At 30.9% G+C, this 27,530-nt stretch overlaps 1 protein-coding gene, 1 non-coding gene and 1 pseudogene across 3 annotated transcripts; 1 reads left to right on the top strand and 2 right to left on the bottom strand.

Moving 5' to 3' along the window:
• Positions 1-9,104: 9,104 nt before the first annotated feature.
• Positions 9,105-12,057, bottom strand: LOC107948625 (N-alpha-acetyltransferase 50-like; annotated as a pseudogene).
• TRNAS-AGA (transfer RNA serine (anticodon AGA)) lies at positions 12,046-12,127 on the bottom strand. The gene has a single exon. It is a non-coding gene; the product is annotated as a tRNA-Ser (tRNA).
• Positions 12,128-17,246: 5,119 nt separating this feature from the next.
• On the top strand, positions 17,247-20,613 carry LOC107948630 (universal stress protein PHOS32). Of its 2 annotated transcripts, none has more exons than XM_016883255.2 (3): positions 17,247-18,011; positions 20,209-20,259; positions 20,366-20,613. In XM_016883255.2, the coding sequence occupies exons 1-2, from the start codon at positions 17,348-17,350 to the stop codon at positions 20,214-20,216; spliced, it is 672 nt and encodes a 223-aa protein (XP_016738744.2). In that variant the 5' UTR covers positions 17,247-17,347; the 3' UTR covers positions 20,217-20,259; positions 20,366-20,613. The 2 variants fall into 2 exon arrangements, with proteins under 2 accessions (XP_016738744.2, XP_040966717.1); XM_041110783.1 differs by having other exon boundaries at positions 17,291-18,011; positions 20,206-20,259.
• Positions 20,614-27,530: the final 6,917 nt, after the last annotated feature.

The following is a 27,530-nucleotide window of genomic DNA, read 5'->3' as shown; positions in this document are numbered from 1 at the left end:
ATCTCAAATTTTAGATAAGTAAAGGGATGACCAACATGGCAGTTCTAACTTCTAAGAGATTCCTCATATTTCTTCAACTTATCATCTCCAAGTTTGTTAAACAAATCAAAAGATGGAGCACAAATTTTATTAGCTTGAAAAGTGGAAGATGAAGATCTGATATTGTTCTTAGCATGCTGTTGAATTTGACCTTTGAGCATAAATCCATGTACAAATTCCTTGATCTTTCAATGCCTCAATAGCTCCAATGCTAGCTGCTGCAATCCAAGCTCTTGTTGAACAACTCATGGTTTTAATCCTTTTTTCTCGATATGTTTTACTTAAATTTATTACTCGTCTCACTATACTTAATTTCCTTGTATCAACGTATCAAAGATAATCACATATTTACATGTCATGATAAATATCATTCTCTTGCCATTTCATCATAAACATAAATCAGGTAATTCATTATATCGAAAATACAATTCAAGTTACACTAACTTACCTTGTTGGTTGTTCATATTTATAATTTCATTAATCCGATATATTTTCTTTTCCACGCTCAAGTCTCGTATTCGAGTCATCCAAATATTTATAAATAAATTTGATCGTTGTTTTCATTTATTTCATGTTCTATTACGTTCAATTAATACTCTAAACAAAATTACCATTTTACCCCAAAACTTTTAATTAATGACGATTTCATCCTTAGGCTCAAAAAAATAAAATTCTTGCAATTTAATCCTTATTTCCAGCCGTTATTCTCATACAAATTGATAACAACCCATGAATTCTATAAAATATCAGAATTTTCCATAATTTCAACACTTTTCAATTTAATCCGTAAAACATGTTTTTCCCGATCTTAAACTAAATTAATAATTTTTGTTCAATTTTGAAATTTTAAATAACAAAATAATCCATTTCATGCAAATTGGTCATTTCTAACATTTTTACAAAATTGTCCATAACGTTTTGCTTTTATTCAATTTAGTCCCTGAGCCTAAAACATGCAAATTAGCCATGCTAGCTGAATATTCATACATATTTTCCTCCTCCCCCTCCTCTCCATTCTACATTCTTAATTTACTTAACTTGCTATAAATAACATTATCAATAATTTCACTATTTACTTATATGTATATTCAAAACTGTCCATTTGAGTCATAGTCACTAAATCATTTATATCTTGAGATACAGAACTCAAAATTAAGATCCTATAATTTTCCCTGAAACTAGACTTACATATCTTCTTACCATAAAATTTTTAAAATTTTTGGTTTAGCCAATAAGTACAGTTTATTCTTTAAAGTCACCTCTGTTCTGTTGTCTGACAGTTCTGACCCTTCTTCACTAAAAATTAATTATCTCCTCGTATAGAATTCTAATGATGTTCTCATTTATTTATATTGAAAATAGACTCATTCAGGATTATAAAAATATAAATTTAAGTCCAGAATTATTTTTCTCCAATTTTTTATGATTTTCCAAAGTCAGAATAGGGGAACCCAAAATCATTCTGATCTTGTCTAACTAAATTTGTTATATCTCAAAATTTACAATTTCATTGCTTACACCGTTTCTTCTATGAAAAACTAGACTCAATAAAATTTGATTTCATATTTTATTCAACTTCTAATTCAATTTTCACAATTTTTGATGATTTTTCAAAATTAGACCACTGCTGCTGTCCAAAACTATTTTAGTGCAAGATATTAATTACCATGTTTATAACACTATTATTTTCTTTCTCTACACTATTTCTCATCACTTTCTCTTATTTTCTCTACACTAACATATCAAGTACATAGGACCATATGTAAGGAAACTCTACATTAACATTAATCTCATGCTTTTTCAATAATATCAAACTTAAAAATATATTGAAATCATGATGTTCTTACCTTGTTCTATTGATTTCAATCTTCATCTTGATTTTCTCTCTCCTCCAGCTTCCATTTTTTGAATCCAACTTGATATTCTAACTTCTCATAGTCTCGTTAACATTTTTCTCTCTTGGTAGCTATAGAAATTCTTTTAATTTTTAGGTGAAAATGATGAATATTTAGTAGAAGGACCAAATTATAAAGAAAAGAAAATTTTCTTTCTTTTCTTCTCTTCCAACGTTGGCTGCATGGAAAGATGGATGGTGTTGTCCCCTCTCTTTTTTTTTTCTTTCCATACATATATATACTAAATAAAATAATAAAATAATAATAAACATCTTATTAAAATATTAAATAAATAATAATTATCTAATTAAAAAATTATAAAATATCACAAACATCATCATTACTTTCTAGATTTCTCTCTCTTCCAATTAACCATTTTGCCCTTTGTGATCTTTTAAAATTTCATTATTGAGTCATCACTTAATTTGGTAAAATTACAATTCAGTCCCTCGTAATTCTTCACCTATTCAATTTGGTCCTAATTCATCAATTTTCTTTGGTTTCTAGATCATTCCACCCTTAAAATATTTTCACTATTAGTCCTTTAACTTTTTCATATTTACACTTCAACCCCTTAAATTTTGAGTATTTACTCTTGGGCAACAAAACTTTTCTCACTTTTAAAATTTAGTCCTTTCTTCAATTAATATGTCATAATATACTTTCCAATGACATAACTCAAATTTCCTCTTCTTGTCACTTTATTTTCTTATTTTACTATATAAATGATAATATCTTACTCTAAAAAATTTCAGGGTGTTACATTTCTCTCCTCCTTAAAAGAAATTTTGTCCTCGAAATTTTCTTGTTTTCTTTTGATCATGAACTTCATTATTTTCATAATTCTATAGCTCCTTTGTGCACATATTTATCGAGTTTATCATTTATATCCATTCTCTATCCTTTCATTTCACAATTTATTTTTAATTCAATATTGTGAACATACTTTATAATGAAAATTGATTACCTTTTTATAAGAGGCCCAATAGATTAAACAGAACACTTAGGATATACGGAACAGATATAGAAGTGTATTATTATGCACTATTAATCAGAGAGCACTTGGCGAGTACCAATGTGCTATTATCGAATGATGCACTAGAGTTTCTTAATAGTATACCACTAATATCTTAGTAGATCTAATCTCATCTACTTAGGCAAATTACATTATGCACGCATATCACTTTTACATTTTTAGAATAATGCTTTTACATACTTTACAATTTAATCATTGTGCTAATAACCTGTATGTTTATATCTTCTCTTTCTTTAATACATGTAATATATTTCAAAATTCACTAATAATCTTTATCATGTACTTCATATATCACTTTCTAAGTCCAATTTCACTTTCAATTCATTCACAACTCAATTTAATTTCCATTCAATTCAACAATAACACTACCTCATACTTCTCTTACCATATACATAATTTAAATTTAACATTTAATAATAATAAATAATTTGATTTATATTAAAACAACCGTACGCTGATTATGTCTATACTCAATGGTATTACCATAATTCAAATTATAAAAACTATAATAAATAATAGACATCAAACATGTAACAATATAAGTCATATGTGTTAATTTATGTTTTAATTTCATATCTCAACCAAAACACACCAGAATAATCATGTAATCCTCCCAAACACACCAGAATCACATAGTCCTCCTATCCGTATCCGTTGCCGGAATAGGGTACGAGGCATTACTAGGATTTATATATCATTTAACAAAAATTTCAATTAAATACTTACTGTTTCTTCATAAGTGTATATCGTTCATTTCATTATATCAATATTTCATGCACCATCATTTCCATATATTTTACGTATATTTATTTCGGTGATAGTTCATATCAAACTTAACATAAATTATATTCCTTGGACTTAGACTTATTTCATTTATCTATCTTCATAATTATTTCATGCAACTATTTTGTACATATATTTTCATATGACCAGTTCCTGTAAACATGTCACACAACCATTTTGTATAACCAATTCATATAACCATTTGTCATCTGGTACATATTACCTGAATATTAGTTGTTCAACAGATGTCTTGGCGTCTCTCATCCACGATCTTATTTATCTTCGACATGATGCTATAGTATCTTTCAACTATGGTCTTACTCATTTTCTGTCAAGTTTCCATGGTATCTTTCAACCATGGTCTTCATTTCCCCGTCATGTTGTCATGGTATCTTTCAACCATGGTTTTATTCATTTCATGTCATGTTACCATAGTATCTTTCAACCATGGTCTTTCATATTTCATATCACGTTGTCATGGTATCTTTCAACCATGGTCTTACACATTTGAATCGCGATGCCATAGCGTCTTTCAGTTATGGTCTTACTCATTTCTGGTATGACGCCATAGTCCAACTATGGTCTTACATGTGTATTGCCATGGCCTAGCCATGGTCTTACACTCGTGGTGTCATATCCCAGATATGGTCTTATCATCAGGATGCCATAGCCTAGCTATAGTTTTTTACATATATTGTCATGGCCCAGCCATGGTCTTATCCGTCAATTCATCACTGATCACTGAATGGTCATACTCAATTCAGCGTTCTACTCCATTTGAACTTTTGATCTGATTTCCATAATTTAACAATATTCATAATTCAATAGCAAACATATGAAATAATACATTATATAAGTCATAATTTAGCAAATAATCATGAAAGTTCAATCATATAAACTTACCTGGCTAAATTGCAGAAATACTAAAATTTAAGGGCATTTTAGAAATTTTCTGTTTTTCTCTATTTTCCTCCCAATATTTATCTAAATTGATAATTTCATTCAATTTATTAATTTAAATAATAAAACAATTCATTTCAAATTTCACTTTCCAACAACATATTATCAAATATTTATCTCAATTTTTTCAATTCAATATTGATGCTTACCTTAAATTTTTTTACTTACTATACACATAAATCTAAATATAACATTTATTCATACATTTATGAGTTCGGACTTATCATAATCATCTTTTACTCATATACTTGAGTATCGTTTTCAACATTATCAGAATTAACTCGGTTGGGAAACATCTCTATCTTTAAGTAAAACAAATCTCATCAGAGTCAGAAGATATCACACTATCACAGGTTATGTAATGTATTTCTAGGCTTCACATTTCACATGTGCTACATTTGGTCCGAGAACCGACTAAATGTGCAGATTTCAGTATTCTCTAACCAGATTTCATTTCTTTTCAGAATCATTTTCAGCTGTAATTTTCCCAATTCTTCTACACTATATGTGCAGATTATTAACAACAGATAACTTACCTGTTCAGACAAACTCTGTACCTTGAAGCACTTTGGGAACCGATTGAGAAACAGGAGAGGTAAATATCGTAACAGATACAGTTTCTTCTATTCACTGAAGAGCATCAGTTATAATTCTAAACAGTTACGTATTATCTCTTTCTCTATTATTTCATTATTAAACATTCAGTGGTTCGTTACTCATTAAATTAATATTTAATGTTGTCGATTCAGTTTTCATCTAGTTCACGAGACTCTTTGTCTCCAGTATATATTTCATGACCAATACTATCGATATGTTCATCTAACATTTTCAACTATAAAACAGAAACAAACAAATATATCAGCATCCGATCCCTATTCAATTTTGACTCAACTATGGCATGTACCTCTAGACTCAATTCCGAGCTCGATTTAGTTCGAGATTCGGCTAAACCTGAATAGCTCTGATACCACTAAATGTAACGCCCCTAACCTGAATCCGTCACATGAATAGAGTTATGGAGCATTACCGGAGTTACCGATTTATTTATCAGATATTTTATTATTTCATCTAATATTCATATTTGAACCAATTAAAATCAAACATATTGTCCCTTAAACGTACTTATTTTTCTTGATATGTTTTACTTGAATTTATTACTCGTCTCACTATACTTAATTTCCTTGTATCAACGTATCAAAGATAATCAAATATTTACATGTCATGATAAATATCATTCTTTTGCAATTTCATCATAAACATAAATCAGGTAATTCATTATATCGAAAATACAATTCAAGTTACACTAACTTACCTCGTTGCTTGTTCATATTTATAATTTCATTAATCTAATATCTTTTCTTTTCCACGTTCAAGTCTCGTATTCGAGTCATCTGAATCTTTATAAATAAATTTGATCGTTGTTTTTATTTATTTCATGTTCTAATACGTTCAATTAGTACTCTAAACAAAATTACCATTTTACCCCTAAACTTTAATTAATGATGATTTCATCCTTAGGCTCAAAAAAATAAAATTCTTACAATTTAATCCTTATTTTCAGCCGTTATTCTCATACAAATTGATAACAACCCATGGATTCTATAAAATATCAGAATTTTCCATAATTTCAACACTTTTCAATTCAATCCTTAAAACATGTTTTTTCCAATCTTGAACTAAATTAATAATTTTTGTTCAATTTTGCACTTTTAAATAATAAAATAATTCATTTCATGCAAATTGGTCATTTCTAACATTTTACAAAATTTTCCACCTGAGCCTAAAACATGCAAATTACCCATGCTAGCTGAATATTCATACATATTTTCCTCCTCCTCCTCCTCTCCATTCCACATCCTTAATTTACTTAACTTGCAATAAATAACATTATCAATAATTTCACTATTTACTTATATGTATATTCAAAACAGTCCACTTGAGTCATAGTCACTAAACTATTTATATCTTGAGCTACAGAACTCAAAATTAAGATCCTCGAGCAAGTAGGGCAAGTCGTCATAACTTTGATAGAACAGCTGCTTAATCTCATCATCCCAATGAGCCCATATATCCCTCAATTCCTGGAACTCGTTTTAGGTTACATTGATGCGATTGAAGTCCAACAACCCTGATGTATACCCCTCAGCTAGGCTATCCCTTTTCTCAAGTTGCATCTTCTCTGACCACATACGGACAGCCGCATTATCCTCTACTTTATCAAGGAATTCGTTCTCCATAACAAGCTTTCTAATGTAGCAACCGAACAGAAATCGACACCTCTTTAATATGAAATGAATTGCAAACATAACCACAACAAAACACAACAATTTAGTACCGAAAAATAAAAACCAAAGCAAATAGAAAATAATCAAACACCTAACTGGGTAATCGTTAGGGTTCAACATAGCTCTACCTAGGGCGGGCTCCTAGAGTTCACTATATATGGATCAGTTCTAAGAAAAGGGTACTTGAACCAGCAGATTCCTCAACCCTTACCCATTATAGGCTCATGTGGATCGAGTTCGATTCAGGGGAATACATTTTCCTATGGCCATGCAGAGGTGAAAACCTCACGAAGACATAGGTACAGATGTATGCTGGAAGCAGTCCACTAGCCCATGCGGAGGTGAAAACCTCACGAAGGCATAGTTTCTCACTCCCACCTAAAAGGTGTGACCACAACGGTCATGCAGTGAAATTCGAGGGGACATAAAAACTCCAACACAAAAACATGAATAAGATGATGAAAACCATAACACCAATTAAAAGGATCGTATGTTAAAAATAAAATTTTTAATTTTCGACAAAAAGACAAAAAATAATCAATTTTAAGGATTGACTCTAGGGCTTGTTGTTTCTGAAAACGATTTGGGTCATTGGGCTTGTGTAACCAAGTATTGTGCCATTGCAAAGTTTTGGGTCTGGTGTAACTAGATTTGGACTGTTGTTTTGTTTTATTTTTCTGTATATGTATAGGCCCAGGCTAAAAATTGGGTCTACATGGGTAATTTATATTTTAGGTTTACGTTTTCAGGTTAGGTCATTATAAGTTTTAGTTATTATGTGTTTGAAGTGTTCCAATTTCTAGTCTGTTAAAATACGTCAGTCTCTTTACTCAGACAAAATTTGAAATTTAATCTCTGTACTTAAAAATATCAAAATTAGATTTTCTTAATTTTTTTATTTAAAAATTTCAGTTTAGTCATTAATGTTATTAGTATTTTCCATCAAAATTTGCTAACTTGGTATGTTAATTATTAAACTATCCTCATATAACACTGCATATGATTGACAAAAAATAAACATATTAAGTTGACAAATTTTGATAGAAATTATAAACTACGATAATAATTGTGATTAGAATTTTTAAATTGAAAAAAAAGTAGGATTAAAATTTTAAATTTTAAAGTACATGTGAATAAATCTCAAATTTTAGATAAGTAAATGGATGACCAACATGACAGTTCTAACATCTAAGAGATTCCTATTATTTATTCAACTTATCATCATCTCCAAGTTTGTTAAACAAATCAGAAGATGCAGTATAAATTTTATTAGCTTGAGAAGTGGAAGATGAAGATCTGATATTGTTCTTAGCATGCTGTTGAATTTGACCTTTGAGCATAAATCCATGTACAAATTCCTTGATCTTTCAATGCCTTAATAGCTCCAATGCAACTCATGGTTTTAATCCTTTTTGCTATACTTTTCAGATCAAATGGCTGTTTTTTTCTTAAGCAAATGGTAATGGTGGATATGAGGTTCTTATATAGTGACTTTATGGGGGGAAACTAGAGATAGTATTCAAATAAAAGAAATAGTTTTAATTGTATCCTACAATAGAGACAATGATAGTAAAGAAATAAACAAAATCACCAAAGATAAGGTTTTGGATGGTTTGTTTTTGGTTTCTTTGGATTTGGGGGATGAACTCTTCACTATTTAAATCCAATTTATTGGTTTCTATTACATCTTTCCATGAAAAATTGAAATCCTAATGTGACTTGAGAAGTGGATTGGCTTGCTCTCCACTTATGTTTAAATTCTTTCCAAGTTTTTTTGTTTTGGGGATTTGAAGTTTAAGCTCCTTTATTTACCAGTAAAATCTTTGTTTTTAAACTCTGGAAAATAATTTACTTTTTTGGTGTTTGGATGAATCTATATAAAATATTTTTATTTTTTGGTAGATTTCTTGAAAATATTTTCCGGAAAAGCTCTTTTTACATATATTAATAAATTCATATTTTAAATTATTTTTACATATATTGCAATGATTTATTTATAAATAAATAAATACAAATGTTTTGCTACAAGTACATTAGTGAAAATTGAAAATATTGATCAACCCCTTAAAGGGTTGAAACAGGCCTAAACTCAACAGATACCGAATATCTTCCAATACCTAATTTAACATTCACATAAACCATAGCAATTGTATCAAATTCGGAGAAATGTAGTGATTGCATTTTGCTGGAGCAACAAAATCATTTAATGACATTAACTGGCAATGGTCACATTGACCAACGAAAGTGTTGAACAAGACTAACAAAATTTCAGCTCAAAAGATAAAAACCAATCATAACTGGCATCATTAACGCCATATCTCATGTCATTCCTGCATCACAGCATCCTTATCGTCAAAATAATTCCCAAAAGTGTAGGACTTGATCAAATTCACTAAGATAACAATAACCAATTCCTCTAGATAACATTACCAGCTTTTAATTGTTATTTCTTAGCTTGTGATGTAACGGTGAGCTTGGTAAGTACAAAGCAGTCTGGGAGGGTCAATGTTTGTGTAATACTTCTTAATTGTCTCTGTGATTTCAAATCCAAATTTCTTATAGAAGTTGATGGCATCTTCGTTGTTTGTCTGAACATGCAAGTAGATTTCCGATATGTTTTGCTTCGAACAGAGATAAAGAACATGGTTCAATAGCCTTGTACCTGCATAAATTAAAGATTTATGGCTTCTATTCAGAATCAATGAGAACATAATTTTCAGCAAAAACATGCTGAGGCAGTTTAGTTACACTCTACATTTCTTCATCGTTGACCTCATTGCAATTTGCAAAAGACAACCATTATTGTGCCACTGAACATGTGCAGATATTTTAAGAGCGCAAGTGAAACCAGAAGTGATCTGATTCAAATTATAGGTATTGATAATGTTAAAAGGACAATATTAAGATCATCCAATTAGCAATTAGTTTCTTGCATGACCTATTCCAAGGAAATGTTGTTTGTCTACTCACCAATTCCTAGCCCACGATATGGTGCTAAAACACCCAATGTCATGATGTACACACGGATGGCCCCACCTTCCTTCTTTTCCAGCCGGCAAGCAATTGATCCGACACAGATGTCACTGTAATATGCTGAGTTAGCATGCAAAAGAGTGATTGTTAGAACAAAATACTAATTTTTGGATAACACAGGCTATTCTCACTCATGTAATAGCTATGTATAACAATCACATCATCTGTTACGTGAATATGCATGCGTCACCACAAACAATTTATTCCAAGCCATCAAATTGAATAAAAAATAATTAATTACAGCTTTCTAACCATCAATGTGTAACATAGTAATTGATATCATATGATGAAGCCACTATGACAGGGACATTACAAACATGCTCTGCACATTCATAAGATCATAGAGTTAAAAGAGGATAGAGTTGCTCCAAACTTCAATTGAGTGTATTTCTTAGAGCATGACTTGAGGATTAAGGAGAAAATAAATCAAATATGCAGTTACCAAGACAGAAGGAAACGATAAGATAACTTGTCTCCAAAAAGTAACAGGTTTTGAAATTTCTACAGTTTCTGTGAAAAGATGTAGACCATCAAGCTCAATAGGTGCCCTCCAATGCAAGGCAGCAAATTTCAGAATCACGAAGTCTTTAGCCAGGTTTTTTATGACTCTAAAGTTCGCCAGAAAACTTCAGGGATAGCTGCTACCCGCTATTTAACAGTGTAAAAGCAATGCAGGATAAGGAAGGATGTATTAACGTTACACAATATGCAGAAGATCATGGAAGAAAAGGTGACTGGACCAGCTAATATTGGTAACATAAATATTCAGAGTGTAAGGCAGCACAAGCACAACAGCAGAAGCAAAGAGTGTTTTTGAGGCATGTTTTCACGAGGATGACTGGTGACACGCATTTTTAGAGTTTAATAAGCCCAGAATATTGACCATTGAAACCAAAACACAATAAATAGATCAAGCAATTCAATATAGGTCGGGTTATCTAACCTAAACTATCTAATCCAACAAGGAATTGCTTCTACCAATGATCACATGAGAAGACACTAAACTGATAACCGAAAACATGTTAACGGTATCGAAGGTCACTCATGTGTAGGTTGTAGTTTCAAGACAGCCAAGTTCATCATTCAGTAACTTGAAACATCAAGGATAAAGTTTCTAGTCTTGAAGAATCTATACATATTAAACCATTTTCCAATCATGTATAATCAAATGCCAATATAAATCAAACTAGCCCATAAAAGGCCATCAATCTTCCGACTCAAAGAACCAAAAAGCCAAAATCAAAAGCAGAAATCAAAACCAACAAAATAAATTCCCATAATAGGATACTAACTACATACGCAGAGGGAAAGAGAACAACAATAAAATTCCCAATAGATGGCATATACTAAAGAACACAAAAGAAAAAAAAACCAGTGCAAAGAAAATGCCAAACAACATTGGACCAACCAAAAAGAGTTCAACAACTTTAAAAAAAAATGAAAACCCAGAAAAAGATTAGGAAAAACGGAGCAAACCAAGCTTGGTGAATTCGCCAGAAGCGAGAGCATCGGCGTAGTACTTATCGTTGTAACGAACAGGGAAGAGAGCTGTGTTGAGCTTCTTCAGCTGCATCACGTTCTTGCCTCTCACTCCATCAAGTGATATTGCTACTTCTCGCCCAGCCCCCATTTCTTAACTCCTTTGCGATCTATTTGGTCTAATAAAACAAAAGATTTGCAGAGGGGATATAATAATGGTGTGGTGAGGGATTGTACAGACAGACTTAGATTTCTTGTATGTGACAAAAGAGGAAGGGTAGAGATTGGCGTTTCAATTTACAGCGACGGTGGAGGGATTCGCTACTCATGGAACTTGGGGTTTCTCGTTTCCCTGAGAAAGACCCAGCGAAGTGGAACCTCGATTTTCCTGAGAAAGAAGAGAGCAAACGAAACAACAGCCTGAGAAGAGAAGATATGCGAGGGTAAGAAGATGAAGAACAAAAGAAGAAGGAATGAAGAAGAATGAGATGGAAAATGATTTCAGGACCAAGAATATAAAAATACAGTACAAAAGCGTGAACGGCAGGATTCGAACCTGCGCGGGCAGAGCCCACATGATTTCTAGTCATGCCCGATAACCACTCCGGCACGTCCACTGATTTTGTTGGGTACCGTCATTGTTTATTTAATATAGTATTCTTTTGCATACCACCACAACGTTCATTCTCTTTTTGAATTTAAAAACAACCATCTCATTTATCATAAATATTTAAAAATTCATTTTTAAGATTATCTAAAAATAAAAATATTACCATCTCTTAATCTTTTTTATAAATTGGAAAAAAAAATCTTTTTTTTTGTTTTAACTCTTAATATTTTGCTCTTCCTTTTATAACTTTAGTTATTTCAGCGTCATGGTTGAACTGATAAGGCAGTCCAAAGCAGCAAAGGTTTACAATTTATTGGCTACTGTATACATTTGGTTTCCATAAATCTAGAGTCGAGTTGAGTAGAATTTTAAAATTTTCGAATATTTTTTGGGGTCATTTGTATTTTAGGTTTACGTTTTCAAGTTAGATCATTATAAGTTTTAGTTATTATGTGTTTGAAGTGTTCCAATTTCTAGTCTGTTAAAATACGTCCGTCTCTGTAGTCAGACAAAATTTGAAATTTAATCTTTGTACTTAAAAATATCAAAAGTAGATTTTCTTAATTTTTTTATTTAAAAATTTTAGTTTAGTCATTAATGTTATTAGTATTTTCCATCAAAATTTGCTAACTTAGTATGTTAATTAAACTATCCTCATATGGCACTGCATATGATTGACTAAAAATAAACATACTAAGTTGACAAATTTTGATAGAAATTATAAACTACGATAATAATTATGATTAGAATTTTTAAATTGAAAAAAAAATAGGATTAAAATTTTAAATTTTAAAGTACATGTGAATAAATCTCAAATTTTAGTGATAATTCTAAGAGATTCCTCATATTTCTTCAACTTATCATCATCTCTAAGTTTGTTAAACAAATCAGAAGATGGAACACAAATTTTATTAACTTGAGAAGTGGAAGATGAAGATCTGATGTTGTTCTTAGCATGGTGTTGAATTTGACCTTTGAGCATAAATCCATGTACAAATTCCTTGATCTTTCAATGCCTCAATAGCTTCAATGCAACTCATGGTTTTAATCCTTTTTGCTATACTTTTCAGATCAAATGGCTGTTTTTTTCTTAAGCAAATGGTAATGGTGGATATGAGGTTTTTATATAGTGACTTTATAGAGGGGGGAACCAGAGATGGTATTCAAATAAAAGAAATGGTTTTAATTGTATCCTACAATAGAGACGATGATAGTAAAGAAATGAACAAAATCACCAAAGATAAGGTTTTTGATGGGTTGTTTTTGGTTCCTTTGGATTTGGGGATGAACCCTTCACTATTTCCAATTTATTGGTTTCTATTACATCTTTCCATGAAAAATTGAAATCCTAATGTGACTTGAGAAGTGGATTGGCTTGTTCTCCATTTATGTTCAAATTCTTTCCATGTTTTTTTATTTTTGGGATTTGAAGTTTTAATTTATTAAGTTTTCAATATAGATGAGGATAAATAAATGCGTACTTGAATATTTATGGATATCATACTTAATTTTTGTAAGTTTAAAAATTTTAATTATTATTTGAAGAAATTTGGAGTGTGTTGATGATAGATTTGCACATGACGGAGAGGATGGTAGAGATACAAGGTTCACTCTATTTAAGATAGGGTAGAGAATCATTTAAAAGAGTGATAAAAATTAAGGGCAAGAAGGAATAGGTGAGAGAGGGGATAAGAGAGAAAGATCCCATTTTATCTACATGCTTGGAGCCTGATATGCTTTTATTCTCTTATATGCTCTTAAGATGTGGTGATTGAAATCTACGTGGCAATTAACGTGTAAGTCTAACTTGGCTGTTGACTAAAGCATTTCTGTGAAGGCGGGCAGAGCCCACATGATTTCTAGTCATGCCCGATAACCACTCCGGCACGTCCATTGATTTTGTTGGGTGCCTTCATTGTCTATTTAATATAGGATTCTTTTGCATACCACCACAGCATACATTTGATTTTCTTTTGAATTTAAAAACAACATCTCATTTATCATAAATATTTAAAAATTCATTTTTAAGATTATCTAAAAATAAAAATAAAAATATTACCATCTCTTAATCTTTTTTATAAAATGGAAAAAAAATCAACCAAAATTTTAATTTAATCAAATTAATTAAATGACTTATACTCATTTCGATATATGTAATTGTTTATAAAAAAAGTCAAAAAATGTTGTCTCCAATCAAGTATAAAGCTAGGGGGCGGTAGGGGCTTTGGCCTCTCAAAAAATTAGTTCCTTGAGCATTTGCAATGTGTTAAGTTAATTTAATAGTAAAATTATATTTTGGCCTCTCTAAAAATTTAAAATCTAATTATACCCTCTCCAAAAACATAAAGTTAATAGTTTAATCCCTTGAAAGTTGTAAAATTTTACATTAACACAATGAAAAAAAATTACATTTTTTAGCTCTCCTAAAAATTTAAAATCAAATTTGGCCCTTCCAAAAAAAAATTTAATTTTACTCCTCTCTCTAATATTTGAACTTATTTTTTTTTAAGAACTCAACATTTGCTGGTATTATTATCTTTTTAATTATTTAATTTTTAACCATATTAAATTTAGTTAAAGTATACTCAAATCCTAAAATTAAAATTCCATTATCAAAATCTTTAATCCTAAATCCCATTAGGAATGTTGTTCCAAATTCCATTGGAACCCCTTTTCACCTTTTTTTTCCCCTATTCCCAACTATTCCTTTCACACATGATATGACTAGAGGCGTTGCCAAGGGGCTGGTAAAGGTCCTGATTTTTTAAAATGGAAATTTTTTTGTTTAATTCTTTTAAATTAGTAAAGGTAAAATTATATTTTGGCCCTCTAAAAATGATATAAATTTGATTTAATCCTTTAAAAATTATAAAAATATAGACTATTTAAATGGTAAAATTAAATTTTTACCATCGTAAATATTAAAATTTAATTTTAGCCCTCACTAACAAAATTTTTTGCCTTCGACCCTAAATACGATCATTTTGTAATCTAAATATTAATACAATGCATCTTCTCATATAATATAATATAATATTTTCATTAAAATATTCTATAAGTCCATATATTCTTCATAAATTTAGAATTTAGTCTTTGTATTTCTATTTCTAGGAATTTAATCATTTTACTTGTCAAATTTCAAAATTCAAGTCTATCTGTTAACACTGTTAAAATTATTTTGTTAAATTCATGTTCATTACAAATTATTTTATTACATTGCTATCAAGTGAGTATTTTTTTATTTCAAAATGTCACACCAAAAAAATTAACAATATTAATAATCAGACCTAAATCTTGAAAAAAGAGAGTAGAGAGACTAAATTCTTGAAAATAAATATATTAGAGCTAAATTTTAAATTTCTAAAGAGTATAGGAACCTATAACATATTTTAACCTTTTTTTTGAATTGTTCTTTATAATTCGGTTTGATTTTTAATTTTTCATATTAATTTTTTATTTTGGATTTTAAAGTTTTTTTTAAAAAATATGCTTTGTTTAATGACTTTTGAATATTATTTGACAAAGTTTCAATGTCCTTTTTACATTAATATTTCTAAAAACCCAATAATTTTTCAAGTAAATAAAAAAAATCTAATAACTTTTATATGGTTATATGATTTTTAAATATATATACACCTTTTAAAATATTTTCACTATTTTAAATATAAAATATTTTCACTATTTTAAATATAAAATATTTTTATATAAAAATAAAATTAATTATAAATTAAATAAAAAATAAAATTCGATTCAATTTTGGATAATTATATAAGCCGTTCAAACACCTCGATTCAAATAGATTTTTCTTGCTAAGCCCACGTATAATAAAGTCATTTTAAAAGTTGGAATTGAAGGGAATTGATAGAGTTTAAGAATGAGTTTGGATGCAGAATGCGTTAACCTGAGGTTAGTTAAAATTAGTGGTAGCAGTGAGATTAAATGTTGTAACAATACTATAGCGTAAGACAAAAAGTAAACTAAACGCATCACATCGCACCCCACTGCCCATCCAATGAGACTAAAGAGGCAAGGAAATTTAGGTCTTTGTGTGAAAAGAAAGATAGGATAAAATCTATTTATAGGGTTTAGAGTTTCATCTAGTTGCATTTAAGTGGACTCAATACTTATCATTCTCCTATTTAGCTCGACTTTGACTTTTATTAGTGTCGATTTAGATAGTTAGATTGTTTTAAACCTTATTAGTCAGACTTCCACATCCATGAATATTGAAGTTTGATATGTGATAATTATATTGACTCTAAAGGATTTGAGATTCGATTCCAATTTTGTCAACTGAGCTTCCACATCTTAAATCTCAAGTTTCTCAAAATACAAAATGTTATCATATAATAGATTTCGAACTCGATAATAATTTTCAAACTAACCTCAATACCTATAATGAGGAGATCATATGGTATAAAAGAAACACATTTCGATAAACACGTTGTGATGTCTTTTTCGGTAAAACTATTATGGAGGTTTCTATATTAGGAGTCATATTACATTTTACATCCACAACTTAAAAATAGGCAAATTAGTCCCTGTACATTAGAACAAAGAGCAAGTAGATCCTTTCTATTTAAATTTTCATCCAGTTGTACTGTTAAAAATTGGCTTGGTTAACAAAATAACCAAATAATGACACGTTGCTTGCCACGTGTCTCCCATGCTGACATATATGAACCAATTTTTAACAATAGAAATTGATGGAAATTTGAACAAAAGGACCAGCTTGCTCTTTGATCTAACGTACAATGACTAAATCGCTCATTTTTTTATTAGAAAGGGGAAAATGCAATTTGAATTTTAGTACAAGGGCCTCCATGTTACTTTTACCTGTCTTTTTCTCTCTCAATTACATTTAGAAATTGTTAAAATATGTCATCAATCTATGTATTTTTTATAAATTTAAAATTTATTTCTTATACTTTTTTTTCTATGAATTTAATCCTTTTACTTTCTAGATTTCAAAAATCAGGTCACTCTACTTTTATTTTAATAGCAGATGGACTTAAATTTTAAAATATAAAAAATAGAGGGATTCAATTATTAGAAATAAAAATATAAAGACTAATTTAAAATTATAAAAAGTATAGGGATTGATGACATATTTTAACCTTTAAAAACGGACCTCTAGAACCGTCCTTGCCAAAGCTCTATAATTTTTATTCTTAAATAAAACCCCTACAGAACCCAAAAAGAAAGAAAAGCAAAGTTCCACAAGAAAATGAATCACTCTGACAACAGTGACCACCCTCAGCTTCCAACCATCAAGATCCGTCATCCCTCCTCCCCTCACCACCCGTCCTCCGCCGCTACCCCTACTCCCACCGCCGGCGCCCGCCGTAAGATCGGTGTAGCCGTCGACCTCTCCGACGAATCAGCTTTCGCCGTCCGCTGGGCTGTCCAAAACTACCTCCGACCCGGTGACGCCGTCATCGTTCTCCACGTCTCACCTACCTCCGTACTCTATGGAGCCGACTGGGGCCCACTCCCCCACACCCCACAAAGCGCGGAAACCCCGGAGTCCCAGAAGCAAATAGAAGACGAATTCGATGCCTTCACGGCTTCAAAAGTGGCGGATTTGGCCAGACCCTTGAAAGAATCCGGGGTTCCCTTTAAGATTCACATAGTGAAAGATCATGATATGAGGGAAAGGTTGTGCCTTGAAGTGGAGAGGTTAGGGTTGAGCGCCGTTATAATGGGGAGTAGAGGGTTTGGAGCCGAGAAAACAGGGAGTGATGGGAAGTTGGGCAGTGTTAGTGATTATTGTGTCCATCACTGTGTTTGCCCTGTTGTTGTTGTTAGGTACCCTGATGATAAAGATGGCGGGAGTGGTGAGCCTGTGATTACCATTAAGGAGGCTGAAGTGGAGGAGGAAGCTTCCAAAGGTTAGGGCTTTAATTTTTGGTTAAATTCTGTTATTAGTCCCTGTACTTTGTAAAAGTTTTGGTCTGTACTTTTTGTATTGGTCAATTTTAGTCCTGTAATTTTTTACTTTTGTAATTTTAGTCCTAACCCAAAAGGTAGCTGTTAAATCTGTTTGTTTAAATTCAATTACTAGTTTAGTACTATACTTACAGTTGTAGGTTTAGTCCATATTTTTCAATTGGATCATTCTAAGTCTTGAATTTTGAAATTTCAATTCAAATGATAGTTTTTAATATATGAACTGAATTTCTAGTGAGTAATATGTGAAACTAACAAGCAGGCATGGTATTACACATATGATAATATATTTGCCACATCAGATTTTGGAAACAACAAAATTTAACTTAATGAATTTAACAATTTGAAAAGTACAGGAACAAAAAGTGACCAAATTCAAGTACAGGGACTAAATCTACAACTTTCGTAAAGTATAGGGACTAATAGCGGAGTTTAACCTTAATTTTTTGGTTGTTTCAGTTTGATTGCAAAATTTGGTATCTTTATACCTGTTTTAATGCTTATGTGCTTTTATAGTTATGAACTGCTACATAGGATATAGTAGCAAAGTCTCATGATATGGTCCATGCTGGCAATCCTACATGCTTAACTTTGCTTGGTTTTGAATGACTAAAATTCGGCTCCTTGGCAGTCTTTTGACGTTTAATTTAGATGATTTTAGCATATTTTTTTCTTGGGTAATGTGTTTTTATTGTGTTACATGAATGATTAGGCTTCAAAAAGCTTAAGTTTATGTATATGGATGACCTTTATGTGATATAATATTTAAGTTGGCAAAGGTTGGCCTTTTGTTGGTGTTAGTTTTGGCATAATATGGTCTATGTAGATCACCACATGTTTCTGACTTTGTGTTGAAATCAGTGATTCAAAATATGGTTCCTTTAAATTTTTGTATAACTTAATTTTGGATTGTTTTACAAGCCTTTTCTTACTTTATATCTTAAATAGGACAAGGTAGAAGAATATGGTCTATATAGCTCATTTTACGTGTTGGAAGGTGTTTGGTTCGTGTTGTATGTGTAGTTTAAATATTATTTAGCTTAGATTTTGTGTTAGATTTTTAGTGATGGCATGGTTGTTGAGTGGATGGGGTTGTTTTTGCCCCCTTTAATTTTGGTGCGGACTGCAGGTTAACTAGAGATGGAGGTCGGTTATGGATGGACAATAGAATTGATATATAACAACAATGTGTGGAATGCGGTGTGCGTGGTGATGAATTCATCATACATGTTACTGCTGGTTTGGTATAGCAAGTGAGGAATGGATAAATATAATAAAGATATGTTTATAGATATTGTTATAGAGTAATTAAGTAATTTGTAGTGCCTTGATACGAATAGTTTGTCCATTTAAGACAAAGCAAGTTGATTTTTAAGGAGCTGGATTCGTTGGGATTGAATGATTGACTGTTGCTTAATAGGGGGACTATTGGTAAAAGTACCATGGAAGTCCCCATACTAGGAGTTAGATTACATTTTGCCCTTTCTACTCAAAAAAATGACAAAGTAGTCCCTATACGTTAGATCAAAGAGTAAATTAGTCCTTTCAATTTAAAATTTTCATTCATTTCTATTGATAAAAACTAGTGTGATTGATGAAATAATCAGATAGTTACACAAGACGTCACGTATACCTCATGTCGACAAATTTTTAACAAAAAGAATTAATTTACTCTTTTTGATCTAATGTATAAGGATTAATTTGCTTATTTTTGTAGTAGAGAAGGCGAAATGCAATCCGATTCCTAATACAAGGGAATCCATGGTACTTTTACTGGGGACTATCATAAGCTGTTTTTATGAAAATTAGATTATATAACGTGGTTACTTTATCTTGGAAATAGGGAGATAAATCTGCTTAGACGTGCTCTTCTCTCTGGATTTATTTGTTAAAGCATGCTACCCTCCCCCCCCCCCCTTTCTCTCATATTCGGGGAAACTTTATTTGTTTGTTTAGGCAACTGCTTGTGAAGCATGGTGAACTGTCTCTACCCTTTATACTTTTCTGGCAGAAATACCTAATAAACATGAGACTGCCTGTTTAGTGGCAAAGCTTCATGACTTTCTTTCATGGACTCTTGGTTTAAGTAGGAAAACTCTTGTAAATTGACATTGCTGTTTGATTCTTGTTTCACGGCAGATGCTTAGCAAGTCCTTGGTAATTGCAGCTTCTTTATTGCGTCAGTAGCAGGTCAGGATCTTTATGTTGATCTTCATTACCTGTTTCTTTTGTGCAAACCCTGTCTGCAATTTGATTTTTATTCCTTTCATCTTTTGCTTTCTTGTGGTGTACATAGCATAGTAGAAGGCTTCCAGTTGTGAAGAGAACTCAGGTAAAGTGGATTGTAGGGTTCTCATTCTCCTGGGGTATATCCTCTTTGTATAAACTCGGTTGTTGTGGTTCTTGGTTTCATTTTTATGGCACTGTGAGGAGATATTGTTGTACTAATACTATGATATAAATATAAAGATAAATCCAGTGTCAACATTTGAATTTTAGCAGTACTATACTATGATATAAATATAAAGATAAATCTAGTGTCAACATTTGAATTTTTGCATTTTACGAACTCTTATGTTTGCTTTGATGCCATAAATTCAAGGGATGAAGTATGAATATACTTCATTAGAGCTTCCCCTTGCATTAAGGGCCTTTTTCTCTGCATATAATTAAAGCAATGCTAATCTTTTATTTTTCTTGAAGTATTGTATTGTATTGGATATATATAATATTGGGACATGGGTATGAGGATATGGATTTTATTTCTCTGCATATAATGTGTTTAACTAGTCAAATAAAATTTGATGGATATGATATAATTAGAGTTTTAGGGTTAAGTTAATAGAAGTTAATTGTTAATAGTATCAGTTAATTATAAATTTTCATCAAATTGACTTTAGAACTTTAACTTAACACTAAAAAGTTAATATCGTTTTTTTAGGTACTGTAATGTATGATTTTAGTCAAATATAAGTATTGTATTGAAAAAAAAGGTGAGGTATTTGTATTAAGAGTTAGATTGTATTTTATTCTTATTTGTAGTTGAGTTTTATTCGATTCAATAATATAGATTGTTTTAAATCGACAGTTAAAATTAAAATCTATCAACATTTAAGATTTTTGAGGGATTTACATAATCTAATATAGAAAAATGTAATTCAACTCTGTTTTATTGAAAAAGGATTAAACTCAAATACTAAATTATATTATATATTATGCTGGAAGAGCAGATGGAAATTGAGGTTGAAAAAGCAAATGTTGACATGCCAACCACAAACTCCCTCACTCAAAAGGTAAACAATGAGAAAAGAAATTCCATGGAAGAATTTACCCATTTTATGTAGTGGTTTCAGTTAACTCTTTATGCATCCACTATTTTAGGTAGCCATTGACAGTTTTACACTGTTTAGAGAAGGACTATCTTAATTTTGTTTTGGGTTTATTTGGAAATTCAAACTGTATCAAATAAGGGAATTTGTTTTTTAAAAAATTGTACCTAAATAAGGAATTTTAATTTATGTTGGGTGTTATTGAGTATAAAACAAAGATTATGAGCTTATTTGATTATAACTTGAAGATTGTTATTTTTATATTAATTTTATTATAGGATATTTTGTTTTTTTTTTATACAAAAAGTAGAATTACTCATAGTCTCTCTTTAACTTTTAAATAGGAAGATAATATGTTTTAACGTATTCGAACACACGCTCCCATGCACTTGTAAGAATGTCAATGTCAATTGAGTTAAGAATCAATAAGCCGAAGATTAAATTTATTTGTAACTAAATTAATAGTTTTTATTATTATCAAGGGGTGAGATTGATTAAGTTTAAAAATAAAATCTCTTGTTAAACAAGATTTGAACACGCTAGACTAATGATCAATTGAAATAAAATTAATAGTTAAACTATTCTTCTATAAAAAAACTATTTAAATTAATAAGTGTTGGATACAATGATAAAATATATTGCATCCTTAATAAGAGACGTAAAATTAAATTTTAGAGATGATTTTATTGAGATGAGTAGTTACAAGTTTGAATATGAAAAATAAAATAGGTATTAATAAAAAAAAGTATTTGAGTATATATAAATAATATAATATTGCAACTTTTATGGAACCAACTCTTCTTCATTACTTTTGTCTATAACAGATAATGTTTAATATTTTATATGATTATTTAAATGTAAAACTTGTACTTCATTACTTAAAGATCATTGCTTGGAAAAGGTATTAGGTATTGAAATTCTAATCTTCATATTTAATTATTACCATATCTATATGCTAGTGATGATGGCCATTCCCACACATATATATATATATATATTAGAGCATATGTACTTGATTTAAGGGAAAAGATTCCATGCAAGATAAATTTACTTTTATGGTTAAAATATGTTTATAGTGTTTATATTTTTTTAAAATTTAAAATTTAGTTTTTATATTTTTAAAATTTTAATTTTTTTAATTTTAGATTATAAAATTTAAATCTAATTGTTAATATTAATAATTTTTTTAAGATTCAGGTAAATTATAATATCTTTCTTTAATTATATGATTATTAAGTGAATAGTTTTTCTTTTTTAAATGTCACAACTAAAAATTTAATAAAAAGATTAATAGTGTTAACAATTGAATTTAAATTTTGAAATCTGAAAAATATAGAATTAAATTCCTAAAAATACAAATACATGGACTGAATTCTTAATTTTCGAAAAATATAACAATTATAAACACATTTTAACTTATATATATATTTTTTATATATGTAATAAATTTTTTTTATTTAAAAAAGTCTAATAAATATCTATCATATCATGCAATAAATAATTGTTTTTTTTAAGAAAATTGTATAATATGATTTTAATGAAAGTAGATATACTAATTTTGAAGAATCTTTTTCATACTGTAATTTTATCAAACACATAGTCCATTTTGAATAATAATTTTTTTAGGATAAAAAGGAAAAGCTTATATGTAAAATAAAAAAAAAGTCTTTAAGAAAATGCAAAAAAAAAATAAAATAAAATTAAGCTCGTGTATTAAATTTGTACAAAATTAAATCCTTGTCGTTAACCAAAATAATCAATTAAGCCATTTTATTAATGGTTTTCGTCATTGATCACGTTGACTATTAAAATAAATTGATGGACCAATCATATAATGACACATGGTAGCTTCTAGTTTAATATAAGATAAACTACACCAAATGCCACTGAACTTTGGTTAATTTATAATTTTTGCCATCAACCTTTTAAAGTTTACCAAGATGCCACTAATATTATCACGTTATTACAAACTAACGTGGCACATTAAATGTGCCACATGTTTAAAAAAAATCCTATAACTACGTATGAAAATAAAATTTAAACAACAAAAAAAGGAGATTTTTCCTTTCACCTAGAATGGGCAATATTCCCGCATTGAATACATTTAGGCTTATTCAGCCCACGTTGTGTATTAGGCAATGTATCCATACACTGAAACGACATAGGAGGATGAGGTGACATCGTTGTTGCCGCAATAGTAGCTACAACCATCGTAGTTGTCATGGTGGTGGTTGTTTCAAGGGTGTTTTTCATCATCGATGGTGATGAGACTAACATTTTAAATCACGATTTGCTTTGACGACTTCCTTCTTGGACTATCTACTGATACCCCCTTGCTTGTTGATGCATCCCTCTAGATCCTACTTTGTCTTGTTCGATCCCCGCCGTGTTGCGAGGTGATTTTGAAAGAAGAAATTAAAGAGAGAAGATGAGAAAAAGAGAAACGAGGGAGAAGTTCAGAGAGAAGAAAATTGGATTTGGTTTTCAAATTTCATAACTACCTCTGCTCTCCCTAGTTGGCTATTAAGAGAGGTAGAATAACGGATCGTAATAGTTAGCAGAATAACCATTGCCAAAACTACATTGTTTCATTAAATGGTGTTTTTCACCAAAACGAATCGTTTAAGCTATCGTTGATTCCTCCATTCAAATACAAAACACACCATACTACTAAAATAGTACTAAAATGCAACGTACTGCAATAAAAAGAAATAACAGTAATTAGCAAAAATATGAAATGACAATTAGAATTGCATTCCATAACAAATACCCCCCGAAGTAGATCCTTGTCCTCAAGGATCAAAAGCAGGAAACCTCTATTGGATCTCTTTTAGATTCTCCCAAGTAGCATCTTTTGAAAATGTGTTAGCCCACTCAATCAAGACTTTAGTGGCTGCTTGATTCCTTTTCTTGACCATGTGTCTTTCTAACACCTTGATTGGCTCTTTAAGAATTGCATCATTAGATCCTACTGGTGGCAACACTAGAGAACTTATTGCAGACCCGACATGCTTTTTCAATGTGAAACATGAAAAGTGGGATGGATACGAGCAGTTGGTGGTAGTTGTAACCGGTAAGAAACGTGCCCCACCTTGGCTTCCACTGGAAAAGGACCAAAATATCAAGGTGACAGCTTCTGGTTTCAAAATTTCCTTAAAGAATGTTGTCGATATGGTTGAGGTTTCAAGTAAACCAAATCACCTACTGCAAACTCCTTGTCAGATCTCCTTCTGTTGGCTAGCTGTTTCATCCTTTCTTGAGCTTGCTTCAAATGGAATTGGAGTACCTTTCTCATAGTCTCTCGATGCTGCAAGGTATGATCCATTGTTGTAACCCGAGAGGCTCTGGTAAGAAAGATGAATAGGAGGGTCTTGACCATATAAGGCTTCATACGAAGTGGTTTTAATTGCTAAGTGGTGAGTTGTATTATACCACCATTCTACCAATGGTAACCAAAAACCCAATCAGAGGGTCTTTCACCAGTTATGCATCTTAGGTAACCCTCCAAGCATTTATTAAGGATTTCTATCTGCCTTTCTGTTTGAGGGTGATAGTCAGTGGACAGTTAAAGTTCGGTGCCCAAATATTTGAAGAGCTCCTAGCAAAATTTGCTAAGGAACACTCTATCTCTGTTAGAAACAATTGATTCGAGTAAGCCATGGAGTTTGTAAATTTGGTTGAGATATTTATGTGCCAATGTAACAACAGTAAAAGGATGGACCAATGTAATAAAATGGTCATATTTTATGAGCCTATACACTACCACCAAAATTGTAGATTTCCCTTTTGAAGCAGGTAAGCCCTCCACAAAGTCCATACTGACAGCTGACCAAGCTCGATCAAGTATGGAAAGTGGCTGCAACAACCTCGGATAAATAGAATTTTCCACATTGCATCTCTGAGAAATCACACATTCACGAACCCATTTTTTAACATCTTGTGAAAGGCCCTTCTAGTACAATAAGGTTGAAACTCTATGCATAGTGGCATGAACACTCGAGTGACCCCTTATTAATCCTTCATGGAAGAGATAAAAAAATATGCTTCCTAAGCTGCTCATTGTGGCCCACCACAACTTTCCCTAATCTTCTAATCATTCTGCCATCCCAGGAATACTTAAGGTGAAGCTCATTATGTTTTTGAATTTTCTGACACAATTTTTGGAGCTTAGCATCAACTCTATAAGAACCCACAATCTAATCCCATAGCTCAGACCAAGAAAGACTAACAGTACTCACACACTGAAAAATTTGATGGTTCTGCTCTTAAGAAATCCTGGACAAAACATCTGCAACAGTGTCCAGGTCAATGACGATCCAACCGATCTAGTCTAGCCACTGGTTGGATCCTCAGCCTGGTTTAACATATCGGACCTGGTTTGACCAGTTTTTAGGTCTTGGTCTTGGTTTCTTAGGTCCAATTTTCAAGTTTAATTACCCATTGGGTCAATTGTCTAACTTAAAAATTAACTTCCAAAAATATCATATTAATTTTAATTGATTTGATTAATTTAATTTTACTTGATCAGAATTAAATTTTCTTAAAATCACTTAGATTTTTCAAATTTACTTTTTAAGAAAATTATTTAATTAAATTCTCTAGTTGAACAATTCTTATGACCACTTAATTTAATTCCACATAAAATAAATTGACTCAATTAAATTATTCCCAAAGTTATAGAATTTTTTTTATTCAAATGCAGTTCGATCAAGCTTTTGTTGAGCTAATGGAGGGACCAATCAGACATATACAATTAGGCTCTAATAATTGCAATTATGTCCAGAAGCATCATTCCTATAATTCACAATTACTTAATAATGGAGTTAGTCCACAAGAAGTACCATGATTGAAAACTCTTTATTGTATACTTTTTACGAAAGCAATTTATCCAACTGCTTTATCCAAGGACCTCGTCATGTGTGTGTTACTCTCATATGATAGCTTTGATTCCTTTGAGTTAAATTCATTTACACAATACAATCCTATTTTATCTCATTGTGACCATTGTGTCTTTTTTAATAATTAATATGATCATTGTCAACAAATGACTGTGATAAATTGCTCGTTCGAGAACAAGCAACCCGTGGCTATGTTCCATATTTATCAATCCACACAATGCCAATGAAATGATATCATTAACTTTTTAATTGAGCTATGAATTCCACTGTTGCTAGTAAAGTCATGCCATACACAAGTCATGTACCCAATATACCGACTATGAGCTCGATCATCTTTAAAGCATAAGCCTCCACTTATATCAAAGCACATGATTTGCATAGGAATGGTCAGTGACTAACTCAAGATTTAGGTAAATCACACCATGAACGTCACAAGTGAATTAATTCACAAACGGATTTAGATTTAATTCATCTTGGGTCCAGTCCAATATATCATTCTACTAATGAATACATCTATGTCTCTACTCGTGGAGTCAATTGCTCCGATAGCAAGACTAGCCATCTCCTTAATTCAAATTGTAGACGACATAATAATCCTTCTCAGTATTTAAATCAAATGCTCACTTTGATTCTTTTATGGGATTGTGAACTCATTTAGATTATCTACTAAAGTAAGTTGTGTTTCTCGTAATATAAACGTTTTTTACAATGCCACTTATCTTCAGTTTGAACTTTAGACAATCAATAAGTTAATATTTTCTTGTCACAATTTCACTATGCATGCAAAATAGAAAAGACATAAATACAAAAGACATAATAATGAATTGTAAAATTAACTTTATTTATTTATTCATCGTTCAAATAAATAGAAAACAATTACATGTTTATTACAATATGAGCACATTTCCCAACAAATTACTCTCATCAAAATGAAGACAGTCCATTCTAAAAAGAGTACTCCCAGTGTCACACCCCTTAACCCTAACCTGTCGCCGGAATATGGTTACGAGGCATTACCATAATTATACACTAATAAACGAACAAAACCAAGTCATAAATCTGTATTTCAATTTAAAATTTCTCAAATATCATCTTTAAGTCCCTAATATGGACCTACAAGGCCCAAAATATGCTTAGGAAATGATTTGGGACTAAACTGGGAACTTTGGAAACTTTTCCTTGAAAATAGTGGCACACGCCGGTGTGGCCTAGGACATGCCCGTGTGGCCTGCCC

Source organism: Gossypium hirsutum, chromosome A04, assembly GCF_007990345.1.
Source record: "Gossypium hirsutum isolate 1008001.06 chromosome A04, Gossypium_hirsutum_v2.1, whole genome shotgun sequence".
Taxonomy (NCBI): Eukaryota; Viridiplantae; Streptophyta; class Magnoliopsida; order Malvales; family Malvaceae; genus Gossypium; species Gossypium hirsutum.
This window is presented reverse-complemented; position numbering and strand designations above follow the sequence as displayed.